Genomic DNA, 13906 nt, shown 5'->3' on the forward strand with positions numbered 1-13906 from the left:
AGTGCTTCGCACATAGTAAGCGCTTAATAAATGCCATCATTATTATTCTTATTCTTGTTTGACGATTTCATCTCTATGGGATTGGACCACCTTCAGCCTCAAACTCAATCATTCAATTGTATTTATTGAGTGCTTACTGTGTGCAGAGCACTGTACTAAGCACTTGGGAATTACAAGTCAGCAACGTCTAGAGACGGTCCCTACACCCAGCTGACAATTGGCGGGGCCGGGATTTGGACCCGTGATCACTGACTCCAAAGCCCGGGCTCTTTCCACTGAGCCACGCTGCTTCTCTAAGCATTTAACACAATAATAATATGTTTAATAATTCTGATTATCTTGCCTGGCAAACTGGACCGTGGTCCTGGGCTACAGACTCTGCCACTCTCTCCTCCAAACCACAGAGGGCACAGGGCCGGGGGGTGAAAAGGGGACTTCACCACTTCGCCTGCCCCTGGCATGGAAGAGAAGCAGCGTGGCTCAATGGAAAGAGCACGGGCTTTGGAGTCAGAGGTCATGGGTTCGAATCCCGACTCCGCCACATGTCTGCTGTGTGATCTTGGGCAAGTCACTTAACTTCTCTGGGCCTCAGTTACCTCATCTGTAAAATGGGGATTAAGACTGTGAGCCCCACGTGGGACAACCAGATCACCCTGTATCCTCCCCAGCGCTTAGAACAGTGCTTTGCACATAGTAAGCGCTTAATAAATGCCAATTATTATTATTATTATTATTATCATCATGGCAAAAAAAACTCCATTGCCCAAACTGGGCACAATCCACGCTTCATTCATTCATTCATTCAATCGTATTTATCGAGCGCTTACTGTGTGCAGAGCACTGTACTAAGCGCTTGGGAAGTCCAAGTTGGCAACATATAGAGACCGTCCCTACCCAACAGTGGGCTCACAGTCTAGAAGACATTCATTCCCCCTTCTAGACTGTGAGCCCGCTGTTGGGTAGGGACCGTCTCTATATGCTGCCGACTTTCCAGTGCTTAGAACAGTGCTTTGCACATAGTAAGCGCTTAGTAATAATAATAATGGCATTTATTAATCGCTTACTATGTGCAAAGCACTGTTCTAAGCACTGGGGAGGTAACAAGGTAATTAGGTTGCCCCACGGCAGGGTTCACAATCTTAATCCCCATTTTACAGATGAGGTAACTGGGGCACAGAGAAGTGAAGTGACTTGCCCAAAGTCACCCAGCTGACAATTGGCGGAGCTGGGATTTGAACCCATGACCTCTGCTCTGCACACAGTAAGCGCTCAATAAATACGATTGAATGAATAAATGAAACCAACGCCAACAGCCCTGCTCCCCTAAATCGGCAATGAGAAGCAGCGTGGCTCAGTGGAAAGAGCCCGGGCTTTGGAGTCAGAGATCAAGGGTTCAAATCCCGGCTCCGCCACTTGTCAGCTGTGTGACTTTGGGCAAGTCACTTCACTTCTCTGTGCCTCAGTTACCTCATCTGTAAAAAATGGGGCTTGAGACTGTGAGCCCCCCGTGGGACAACCTGATCACCTTGTTACCTCCCCAGCGCTTAGAACAGTGCTTTGCACAGAGTAAGCGCTTAATCAATGCCATCATAATTATTATTACTGAGCAATGCTAAACCAGAGCAACTCTTGGTACCTCTTTGCACCTGGTGTTAAAAGCAAGCTCCATCTTCCTTCTGGTTTCTGGGACGCAGCACTTTTTCATGACCGGAAAGTAGTGGGGATATTTCAAGGTAACTTTATATTTGCCATTTTCCACCTTTTCTAAGCTGTCGATGAAATCATCAGGAAGAGAACCTGTTAAAAAAAACAAAAAAAGGAACAAGTTTTGCCTTAAATTTAATTCCCCGCCTTCAAAAATGGGTTTCCTTTGTACTGAACGGTGCATTCCTTTTTTAAAAAAAAGATGCATTCATTCAATTGTATTTATTGAGCACTTACTGTGAGCAAGCACTGTACTAAGCACTTGGGAGAATACAATATAACAAACAGACACATTCCTGCCCACAACGAGCTCACAGTCGAGGGTTAGACAGACATTAATATAAATTATAGATATATACAGCATATACATAATGTGCTGTAGGGATGGGAGGGAGGGTGAATGCAGGAGCGAGTAAGAGCGGCGCAGAAGGGAGCGGGAGAATTTGATGAGCGGACATTAGAAAATACTAATTCTTTCAACAGGTATTGTAAATAAGGCCCAGAATTGAGTGCCTCTTCTGCAGGGTGTACTATAAAATTAAGTAAACAACAAAAAAGAGAGAGAGAGACAGACTCAGATCAGAATCAGAGGAATCAGAATCAGGCTGGGTTGCAGCAGGAAGGATTTAGACTTGAAACAGTGACACATATAATAATAATAATGGCATTTGTTAAGCGCTTACTATGTGCAAAGCACTGTACCAAGCGCTGGGGAGGATATAAGGTGATCAGGTTGTCCCACATGGGGCTCACAATCTTAATCCCCATTTTACAGATGAGGTAACTGAGGCTCAGAGAAATTAAGTGACTTGTCCAAGGTTACACAGCAGACATGTGGCGGGGTCGGCATTCGAACCCATGACCTCTGACTCCAAAGCCCGGGCTCTTTCCACTGAGATACGCTGCTTCTCTGATGACATCTGTTAAGCGCTTACTAGGCGCAAAGCACTGTTCTCAGCGCTGGTGATCAGGTTGTCCCTCGTGGGGCTCACAGTCTCAATCCCCATTTTCCGGATGAGGGAACTGAGGCCCAGAGAAGTGAAGGGACTTGCCCAAAGTCCCACAGATGACAACTGGCGGAGCCGGGGTTTGAACCCATGACCTCCGACTCCAAAGCCCGGGCTCTTCGAGACTGTTTTGCAAGAGAGAGACCTAACCCTAACCCGCTGCGCTTCAAAAGGAAAATACGTATACAGTCCCCCTGCTAAAATGTAAGCTCACTGCAGGCAGGGATAGGTCTACCAACTCGGTTACACGGTACTCTCTCAAGCGCATAATAAGAAGAAGAACAACAATTGTGAAGTGCTTACTAGATACATGGTAATCGGGCTGGTCCCACAGGCTTAGGGACAGGGGTGGGATCATTGTGTTGAAGGCGCATCTCCTCCAAGAGGACTGTGAGCCCACTGTTGGGTAGGGACTGTCTCTATATGTTGCCAATTTGTACTTCCCAGGCGCTTAGTACAGTGCTCTGCACACAGTAAGCGCTCAATAAATACGATTGAATGAATTCCGGGCCAGAGGCAGGGCCTGAGCGATGAGATAGACGAGACTGAGGTACCCCTTTCCTTTACGGAGCTGTATTTATGTATTTATTTACTTATTCATTTATTTTACTTGTACATATTTACTATTCTATTTATTGTATTTTGTTAATATGTTTGGTTTTGCTGTCTGTCTCCCCCTTCTAGACTGTGAGCCCATTGTCGGGTAGGGACCGTCTCTATTTGTTGGCAACTTGTACTTCCCAAGCGCTTAGTACAGTGCTTTGCACACAGTAAGCGCTCAACAAATACGATTGAACGAATGAACATGTGCTCACAGTTTTAATCCCCATTTTACAGATGAGGCAACGGAGGCACAGAGAAGTGAAGTTTTGTTGTCTGTCTCCCCTTTCCAGACTGTGAGCCCATTGTTGGGTAGGGGCCGTCTTTATATGTCGCCAACTTGGACTTCCCAAGCGCTTAGTACAGTGCTCTGCACACAGTAAGCGCTCAATAAATACGATTGAACGAATGAACATGTGGCTCACAGTCTTACTCCCCATTTTACAGATGAGGCAACGGAGGCACAGAGAAGTGAAGTTTTGTTCTCTGTCTCCCCTTTCTAGACTGTGAGCCCACTGTCGGGTAGGGACCGTCTCTGTCGGCAACTTGTACTTCCCAAGCGCTTAGTACTGTGCTCTGCACACAGTAAGCGCTCAATAAATATGAATGAACGAATGAATGAAGTGTCTTGCCCAAGGTTACACGGCCGTCACGTGCCGGAGCAGGGATATAGAACTCACGACCTCCGACCCCCGGGCCCTGCTGCTTCCCAGTATAGTGTTCGGCACTCAATAAATAACAACGACTGATCGATTGCCTACCAAGTTCATCCCTGGAGAACGTGAGGAAGCTGTTCTCTTCATTAAGGTTTTTGTTGAAGTCTATACAAAGTTCACTCATCCGCTTCTTCATCGATTTAATTTCCTGGATTGCAGGAAAAGGAAAGGAACAGTGAAAAGATCCTGGCACCCCTTTCTGAGGTGCCACGGAAAATTTTCTCTCTGGGAAGCGTTTGAAACTATGCCCTTTTGGGTGAGGTCAAGTCTATGGAGATCTTTTGCTTTCTCTCCTAGTTAAGAATCCAACTGAAATCCGCTACCTCATTATCGGCACGACTGCCTTTCGAAAACTCCCTACTTGTCTTGGCAGGGTGGAGAAAGACTGACGAAACGAGAAACGGGAAAGGAAACGTGAACCGTGAGCCCGCTGTTGGGTAGGGACCGTCTCTATATGGTGCCAACTTGTACTTCCCCAGCGCTTAGTACAGTGCTCTGCACACCGTAAGCGCTCAATAAATATGATTGAATGAATGAATGGATGAAAGGAACAGTGAAAAGATCCTGGCACCCCTTTCTGAGGTGCCACGGAAAACTTTCTCTCCGGGAAGCGTTTGAAACCCTGCCCTTTTGGGTGAGGTCAAGTCTACGGAGATCATTTGCTTTCTCTCTTAGTTAAGCGTCCAAATGAAATCCGCTACCTCATTATCGGCACGGCCGCCTTTTGGGAAACTCCCTACTTGTCTCGGCGGGGTGGAGAAAGACTGATGAAACGAGAAACAGGAAAGGAAACGTGAACTGTGAGCCCGCTGTTGGGTAGGGACCGTCTCTATATGTTGCCAACTTGTCCTTCCCCAGCGCTTAGTACAGTGCTCTGCACACAGTTAGCACTCAATAAATATGATTGAATGAATGAATGAACCATGTGGGAGATGGATCGGATCACCGCGGAATGCTCGACACAGTATTCTGCGCCTGCGAACAGCTTTAGTGGCGGCTATTAAAAGGCAGTTAGTTGAGACGAACCATGAAGTGGGAAATGGCTCATTAAATGGCTCAATTATATTGCACGTATCTATTAGTATACAGGGAAATGACTAGTGACATTATTTCAAGATTGTTGAATTTTCATATCTATATCTCAAGCGCTTAGTACAGTGCTCTGCACACAGTAAGCACTCAATAAATACGATTGATTGATTGATTGACTGACTGAAATAACAGCTGTGCTTGCACGGACCTTGCGCCTGCTAAACGTTTTTACTCTTCCAAAGTGCTTTTTCCGTTACGTACCTCATTTTATCCCCGCGGGCTAGGGAGAGGCGAGTATTTTCCCCGTTTCACAGAGACCCAGAGAGACGGAGCGACTCGCCTGGGGTCTGGGATCAGAACTCGAGTCCTGATCCGGGTCCCCGGGTTTTCTTCCCCCTTTTCTCCCTCCCTCTCTCTCTCTCCAAACCCAATTTCTCCTTCCCTGGCAGCACTGAAGGGGAATCCTGGCCCTGGTGCAGCCAGGGCGCTGTATGACTCCGAGGAATCTCTCTGCTTTAGGCATCCCAAGCTGACAATAATAATAATAATGACGACATTTATTAAGCTCTTACTATGAGCAAAGCACTGTTCTAAGCCCTGGGGAGGTTACAAGGTGATCAGGTTGTCCCATGGAGGGCTCACAGTTTTAATCCTCATTTTACAGATGAGGTAACTGAGGCACAGAGAAGTTAAGTGACTTGCCGAAAGTTACACAGCTGACAGTTGTCCCAAATGGGGCTCACCGTCTCAATCCCCAATTTACAGATGAGGTAACCAAGGCCCACAGAACTGAAGCGACCGGCCGAAGGTCACACAGCAAGTAATTGGCAGAGACGGGATTAGAGAAGTTAAGTCATTTGCCCAAAGTCACCCAGCTGACAAGTGGCAGAGCTGGGATTTGAACCCATGACCTCTGACTCCAAAGCCCGGGCTCTTTCCGCTGAGCAACGCTGCCTCTCTACCTTACTGTCTATCACGCATGGATGCCCGGGGAAGAAATGTCTCAGGAAGCTGCCACAGGGCAACTGGAATGTGTCGCTTTGATGATGATGGTGACCGTGATGATGATGATGATGATGGTATTTGTTAAGCGCTTGCTATGTGCAAAGCACTGTTCTAAGCCCTGGGGAGGTTACAAGGTGATCAGGTTGTCCCATGGAGGGCTCACAGTTTTAATCCCCATTTTACAAATGAGGTAACTGAGGAGCAGAGAAGTTAAGTGACTTGCCTAAAGTTACACAGCCGACAGTTGGCGGAGCCAGGATTTGAACCCATGACCTCTGACTCCAAAGCCCATGCTCTTTCCACTGAGCCATGCTGCTTCTCGTGATGGCATTTGTCAAGCACTGTTCTATGAGCTGGGATAGATACAAATCACTCAAGTCATTCATTCATTCCTTCATTCATTCAATCGTATTTATTGAGCGCTTATTGTGCGCAGAGCACTGTACTAAGCGTTGGGAAGTCCAAGCTGGCAACATATAGAGACGGTCCCCACCCAGCAGTGGGCTCACAGTCTAGAAGAGGGAGACAGACAACAAAACAAAACATATTAACAAAATAAAATAAATAGAATAAATATGTACAAGTAAAATAAATACAGTAATAAATATGTACAAACATATCTATGCATATAGTACATATATACGTATATATACATACCTATATACATATATAATACATATATATTATATGTACATACATATATACATATATATTATATATTGTATATTATATATGCATGTATATGTGTGTGTGTGTATATATATAGATATCGATCTATCTATCTATCTATATATAGATATCTATATATACATAGACTGGGAGCACAGACCCTGGTGCTCCCAGTCCAAATAGGAGGGAGTAGGATTTAAACCCCATTTAAATGGAGGCATGGAAAAGGGAATAATAATAATAATGATGGTATCTGTTAAGCACTTACTATGTGCCAAGCACTGTTCTAAGCGCTGGGGTAGATACAAGGTAATCAGGTTGTCCCAAGTGGGGCTCACCTTCTCAATCCCCATTTTGCAGATGAGGTAACCGAGGCCCAGAGAACTGAAGCGACCGGCCCAAGGTCACACAGCAAGCAATTGGCAGAGACGGGATTAGAACCCAGGTCCTCCGACACCCAATCAATCGTATTTATTGAGCGCTTACTGTGTGCAGAGCACTGTACTAAGCGCTTGGGAAGTCCAAGTTGGCAACATATAGAGACGGCCCCTACCCAACAGTGGGCTCACAGTCTAGAAGGGGGAACCCAGGCTTATGCTCTGTCCACTGGACCACGCTAGTTGTGCAGCATTCATTCAATGATATTTATTGAGTGCTTACGGCGTACAGAGCACTGTACTCAGCGCTTGGGAAGTACAGTATGAACCCCACTTGTTGACTCACCAATACGCCCAACAAAACCAAGAAATCGCTCTTGGCTTCAGGGTTTCTGCTGTGAGCCCACTGTTGGGTAGGGACTGTCTCTCTATGTTGCCAATTTGTACTTCCCAAGCGCTTAGTACAGTGCTCTGCACATAGTAAGCGCTCAATAAATATGATTGATTGATTGATTGCTCCGGTTGATCCGATTACGAGAAAGCAGGGTACTCTGACCGTCGTCATAGGATGCTTACGGTTCTTTGTACGTGTCTTTCACCATTTAGATCCTTGTTTGGGGTCAGGCTGTGACGGATCTGCTTCTCTTGGACTCTGCCCAGGGCTGAGCACAATGCTCCGCACTTAAGTGCTTAATACACACCCTAATTCTGCTCCTTTGGTGATCCATAAAATAGCAAAAATAATAACAGTGGTATTTGTTAAGCACTTACTATGTGCCAGGCACTGTACTAAGCGCTGGGGTGGATACAGGCAAATCGGGTCGAACACCATCCCTGAGCCAGGTGGGGCTCACCGTTTCAAACCCCATTGTACAGATGAAGCAGTGTGGCTCAGTGGAAAGAGCCCGGGCTTTGGAGTCGGAGGTCATGGGTTCAAATCCCGGCTCCGCCACATGTCAGCTGTGTGACTTTGGGCAAGTCCCTTCACTTCTCTGGGCCTCAGTTGCCTCATCTGTAAAACAGGGATTAAGACTGTGAGCCCCATATGGGACAACCTGATCACCTTGTAACCTCCCCGGCGCTTAGAACAGTGCTTTGCACATAGTAAGCGCTTAATAAATGCCATCATTATTATTATTATGAAGTAACTGAGGCACTGAGAAGTGAAGTGACTTGCCCAAGCTCACACGCAGAGAAGTGGCAGAGCCAGGATTAGAACCCATGACCTTCCAACCAGAAGCAGCGTGGCTCAGTGGAAAGAGCCTGGGCTTTGGAGTCGGAGGTCATGGGTTCAAATCCCGGCTCCGCCACTTGTCAGCTGGGTGACTTTGGGCAAGTTACTTGACTTCTCTGGGCCTCAGTTCCCTCATCTTTAAAATGGGGGTTAAGTCTGTGAGCCCCACGTGGGACAACCTAATCGCTTTGTATCCTCCCCAGTGCTTAGAACAGTGCTTTGCACATAGTAAGTGCTTAATAAATGCCATCATCATCATTATTATTATTCCAACTCTCAGGCCCAGGCTCCATCCACTACATCCTGCTGCCATGTGAAGCTATAACCGTCTTTTTTTTTTTAAAGCTTTAGATATTGAAGTTACGTTTCATTTTTGAAGTGGGCCGGTTTTCCTCCTCCTCTTAGACTTTGCCTGGTCAGCCACTTGCGTCCTCTGCAAAAAGGCGCGCTTCCGAAGACACGACAGTCACGTGGGCTAGTCTACGAAAGCGCTGAGAAAAAACTAAAGCGTCCTAAGACGGCTGCTTTCCCCCTAATCCGATTTTAACCAAATTAAAAAATACAGAACTAGTGTTTACTCGCAAAACCTATCTATTCGATAGATTTCTATCTATCTATTTGAAGCGGCCCAACACCCCCCGTGACTATCTAGGGACATAAGAGAAGCAACGGGGACTGTGAGCCCACTGTTGGGTAGGGACTGTCTCTATATGTTGCCAATTTGTACTTCCCAAGCGCTTAGTACAGCGCTCTGCACATAGTAAGCGCTCAATAAATACGATTGATGATGATGATGATGAACGGGGCACAGTGGACGCAGCCGGGGACTGGGAATCAGAAGGTCATGGGATCTAATCTCGGCTCTGCTGCTTGTCTCTTGTGCGACCCTGGGCAAGTCACTTCACTTCCCCGTACCTCAGTTCCCTCCTCTGTAAAATGGGTAGTGAGACTGTGAGCGCCACACGGGGCAGGGACTGTGCCCATCCCCATTTGCTGGTATCCACCCCAGCGCTTAGTAAAGTGCCTGGTGCATAGTAAGCGCTTAACAGATATCCTTATTATCATTATATTATTAAGTCCGACCGCGGGACTACGCATCCGAAGTCGTGGCTCTGCCCGGGCTGCCGGGCTGGTGATTTTTAGACTGTGATCTAAAGATTTTTAAATCTTTTTTTTAAAGATTTTTAGATCTTTTAGACTGTGAGCCCACTGTTGGGTAGGGACTGTCTCTATACGTTGCCAACTTGGACTTCCCAAGCGCTTAGTCCAGTGCTCTGCACACAGTAAGCGCTCAAAAAATACGACTGATTGATTGATTTACTAGCGACGTGAAGCGGATCGGAGGAGGCCCTAGCCGTTGCCTCAGTCCATATTTATTACTCTATTTATTTATTTTACTTGTACCTATCTATTCTATTTATTTTATTTTGTTAATATGTTTGGTTTTGTTCTCTGTCTCCCCCTTCTAGACTGTGAGCCCGCTGTTGGGTAGGGACCGTCACTATATGTTGCCAACTTGGACTTCCCAAGTGCCTAGTACAGTGCTGTGCACACAGTAAGCGCTCAATAAATATGATTGAATGAATGAATGATCCTGAATGAGGCACTTAGAAATAAAAGGGACATGAGGTAGCGAGTCAATCATCATCATCAATCGTATTTATTGAGCGCTTACTGTGTGCAGAGCACTTTACTAAGCGCTTGGGAAGTACAAGTTGGCAACATATAGAGACAGTCCCTACCCAACAGTGGGCTCACAGTCTAACAGTCAAGAAAAATGAGGGGAAAAGGCAAATATGAGCTACTGCATTGGACGTCAACACGCAGACACACACGTGCAGAGGATGATAATGATGATTATATTAATTGTGGAACTTCGTGGAACAGTAAACGCTCAATAAATCCGACTGACTGGGGAGGAGGGGGACGCCAGACTCACGCTCTGCACTTCGGGCGACAGATGGAGGCCGTTCCTCTTCCCCATCTGAATGGACTTCTCCAAATAGCGCTTAGCTTCGGGCTTCACCTTCCCGAGGTCACACGTTTGCTGGAAGGAAAGGACACGGGAACCGTTTTCCCAGCGGCCCCGTTCCCTCGCCAGCTCGGGCGGCTGGCGAAGGGACAGCTTGCTCTGAGCTTAGTCTCTTCCGGAGGCCCAAGTGCCGCGTTAGCATCGCTCTACCCGCTCCCCCAATTCCCGTCACTTGCACCCGACTTAAAAAGATCCACCCCCTTCACCCGGCTTAGTGTTCGTTATAATAATAATAATGGCATTTATTAAGCGCTTACTATGTGTGCTGGGGAGGTTACAAGGTGATCAGGTTGTCCCACGTTCATTCATTCAATCGTATCTATTGAGCGCTTACTGTGTGCAGAGCACAGTACGAAGCGCTTGGGAAGTCCACGTTGGCAACGTATAGAGACGGTCCCTACAAGTTGGCAACATGTAGAGACGGTCCCTCCCCAACAGTGGGCTCACAGTCTAGAAGGGGGAGACAGAGAACAAAACATATTAATCCCCATTTTCCAGGCGAGGTAACTGAGGCCCAGAGAAGTGAAGTGACTTGCCCAAAGTCACACAGCTGACAAGTGGTGGAGCCGGGATTTGAACCCTTGACCTCTGACTCCAAAGCCCTTGCTCTTTCCACTGAGCCACGCTGCTTCTCCAGGACCTCCTCCAGGAGGCCTTCCCAGATTGAGCCCCCTCCTCCCCCCTCCACCTCCCCCGCCTTACCTCCTTCCCTTCCCCACAGCACCTGTATATATGTTTATACGTATTTATTACTCTATTTATTTTACTTGTACATATTCATTCTATTTATTTTATTCCGTTAATACGTTCTGTTTTGTTGTCTGTCTCCCCCTTCTAGACTGTGAGCCCACTGTTGGGGAGGGACCGTCTCTACATGTTGCCAACTTGTACTTCCCAAGCGCTTAGTACAGTGCTCTGCACACAGTAAGCGCTCAATAAATACGACTGAATGAATGAATGAAGTTGCGCTGTGTCACCCGAGGAAACCCCTTCCCACGGTGGGGTTCTTTCGGACACGTTCTCTGTCACAAATCCCCAAGTTTCTATTTTCAACCGTCGGCTCACCCTGCTCGAATTCAGAGGCGGGAGCGTAGCCGGCGGGGATGGGGAGAGTGGCCGGCGTCCCGTCTCCGTGCGTGTTCGCCCAAGGACAGCCAGAAACCGGGCCAGAAAGGAGCTCCCGGAGCCTTTGGGAAATGTCACCCGGCCCGACCACAAAGGGCACGCGAAGGGAAGGGGGACACAGCAAGCAGTGTCCGGGAGCGGTTTCTGGGAAGGGTGAGTCAGTGCTGTGTCCCCGGGAGGTCGGGATCAGCTCCCAGGGAATGAGCGGCACTCGTTCCAAAGAGTCCAGGGCTCGGAAGCTCCTCCTCCTGTTCCCAATCCCAGAACGCGAGGAGGAGGAGGAGGAGGAGGTGAGTGATTGCGAGAGGTGGCTAAACAGTGCATGGTTCTTCCTCCCCCTCCCCGAATCGGGGTGGCATCGGCGAGTCAAGCCGGGGGCCCCCCGAAAGAAAACAACGCACGGCCCGAGTCGGGGAGCCCTGTGGGGTTTAGCCACCCTTTCTGCACTCCCGACAGACTGATGCTGAAGTTAGGCGCTGGACCTTCCCCTCCCGAAACGGTACTTATCAATCAATCGTATTTAGTGAGCGCTTACTGCGTGCAGAGCACTGTACAAAGTGCTTGGGAAGTACAAGTTGGCAACATATAGAGACAGTCCCTACCCAACAGTGGGCTCACGGTCTAGAAGAGTGGGCTCAGCACTTTTTAAGCCGCCTGTTGTTTGCACACCGATCATCATCATCATCAATTGTATTTATTGAGCGCTTACTATCTGCAGAGCACTGTACTAAGCGCTTGGGAAGTACAAATTGGCAACATATAGAGACAGTCCCTACCCAACAGCGGGCTCACGGTCTAGAAGAGTGGGCTCAGTACTTTTTAAGCCGCCTGTTGTTCGCACCCCGATCATCATCATCAATCGTATTTATTGAGCGCTTACTATGTGCAGAGCACTGTACTAAGCGCTTGGGAAGTACAAATTGGCAACATATAGAGACAGTCCCTACCCAACAGTGGGCTCCCAGTCTAAAAAGCTCACGCCGATCTGAGCGGTTTGGTCATCACAAGGAGCCCACTGTCAGTAGCTTGGCCTTTACACACTTTTTAGGCCACACTTTAGGCCCTGAGATTCGGCCACGCCACCCCAGCCTTCCCTGGTCCTAAGTGTTACGTGGCGCTAAATTTAGCCTGAGCGAGCACGGGAGGTGAGGGGGAGATAGCGTGAGAGATAACTGATGAGAAAGGGCTTTCATCATCATCATCAATCGCATTTATTGAGCGCTTACTGTGTGCAGAGCACTGTACTAAACGCTTGGGAAGTACAAGTTGGCAACATCTAGAGACGGTCCCTACCCAACAGTGGGCTCACAGTCTAAAAGCAGAATAAGAAGTCACTCTATACAGTCACCACAACAACACTGAGGTGAATTGAGGTAGCCAGTGAGGACGGGGAGAGGGGCCAGCGTCCCGTCTCCGTGCGTGTTCGCCCAAAGACATCCCGAACCAGGGCCAGGAAAGTGCTCCCGGGATCGTATAATACTGACAATATCGTGATTTGCGCTCTGTGCTTCATTCGGCTTGCTCCAGCGCCCGCATAGCCGTCTGCCGTGGGGCGGGCTCCGGAGACCGGGCTCCTCGGTTTTCGGGAAAGGGTGGACGCTGGCCAGGGACCGGTCGCCCTCCTTCGTAACGCCCTTCTCGGCAGGCCCTTCCGTGTTACTGAAAATGATGCTGCTGCTCGGGAGAGGGAGGGACGGAGGAAGGTCAGAGGGAGGCGGACGCTGGTCTTGGGGACCAGCCTCTTTGGGGTCCAAAGAGGGGTCTGGTCTCGGCTCTCTGCGGTGGCCTCAGGTAAATCAAATCCCAGCCTCGGTCATGTTAATTTATTTTACTTGTACATATTTACTATTCTATTTATTTTGTTAATGACGTGCATTATGTGTAATAAATGAGTAGTCCAGACGGGATTTCTCATCCTATCCCGTCTGGACTACTGCATCAGCCTTCTCTCTGATCTCCCATCCTCGTGTCTCTCTCCACTTCAATCCATACTTCATGTTGCTGCCCGGATTATCTTTGTCCAGAAACGCTCTGGGCATATTACTCCCCTCCTCAAAAATCTCCAGTGGCTACCAATCAATCTGCACATCAGGCAGAGACTCCTCACCCTGGGCTTCCAGGCTGTCCATCCCCTGGCCCCCTCCTACCTCACCTCCCTTCTGTCCTTCTCCAGCCCAGCCCGCACCCTCTGCTCCTCTGCCGCTAACTTCCTCACTGTACCTCGTTCTCGCCCATCCCGCAGTCGACCCCCAGCCCGCGTCCTTCCCCTGGCCCGGAATGCCCTCCCTCTGCCCATCCGCCAAGCTAGCTCTCTTCCTCCCTTCAAGGCCCTACTGAGAGCTCACCTCCTCCAAGAGGCCTTCCCAGACTGAGCCCCCTTTTTCCCCTCCTCCTCCCCATTCCCC

At 48.4% G+C, this 13906-nt stretch overlaps 1 protein-coding gene across 1 annotated transcript in view; it reads right to left on the minus strand.

The window, feature by feature from the left end:
* NLN (neurolysin) overlaps nt 1–13906 on the minus strand; it is a 77048-nt gene that overhangs the window by 35295 nt on the left and 27847 nt on the right. Inside the window, exons 4-6 of the mRNA XM_038765923.1 lie at nt 10284–10391; nt 4073–4175; nt 1637–1797 (exon numbers count right to left, since the gene is read on the minus strand). Of these exons, the coding sequence (XP_038621851.1) occupies nt 1637–1797; nt 4073–4175; nt 10284–10391 (372 nt within the window). The remainder of the gene's footprint in view (nt 1–1636; nt 1798–4072; nt 4176–10283; nt 10392–13906) is intronic.

The sequence above is a fragment of the Tachyglossus aculeatus genome, chromosome 23 (assembly GCF_015852505.1).
Source record: "Tachyglossus aculeatus isolate mTacAcu1 chromosome 23, mTacAcu1.pri, whole genome shotgun sequence".
Lineage (NCBI taxonomy): Eukaryota > Metazoa > Chordata > Mammalia > Monotremata > Tachyglossidae > Tachyglossus > Tachyglossus aculeatus.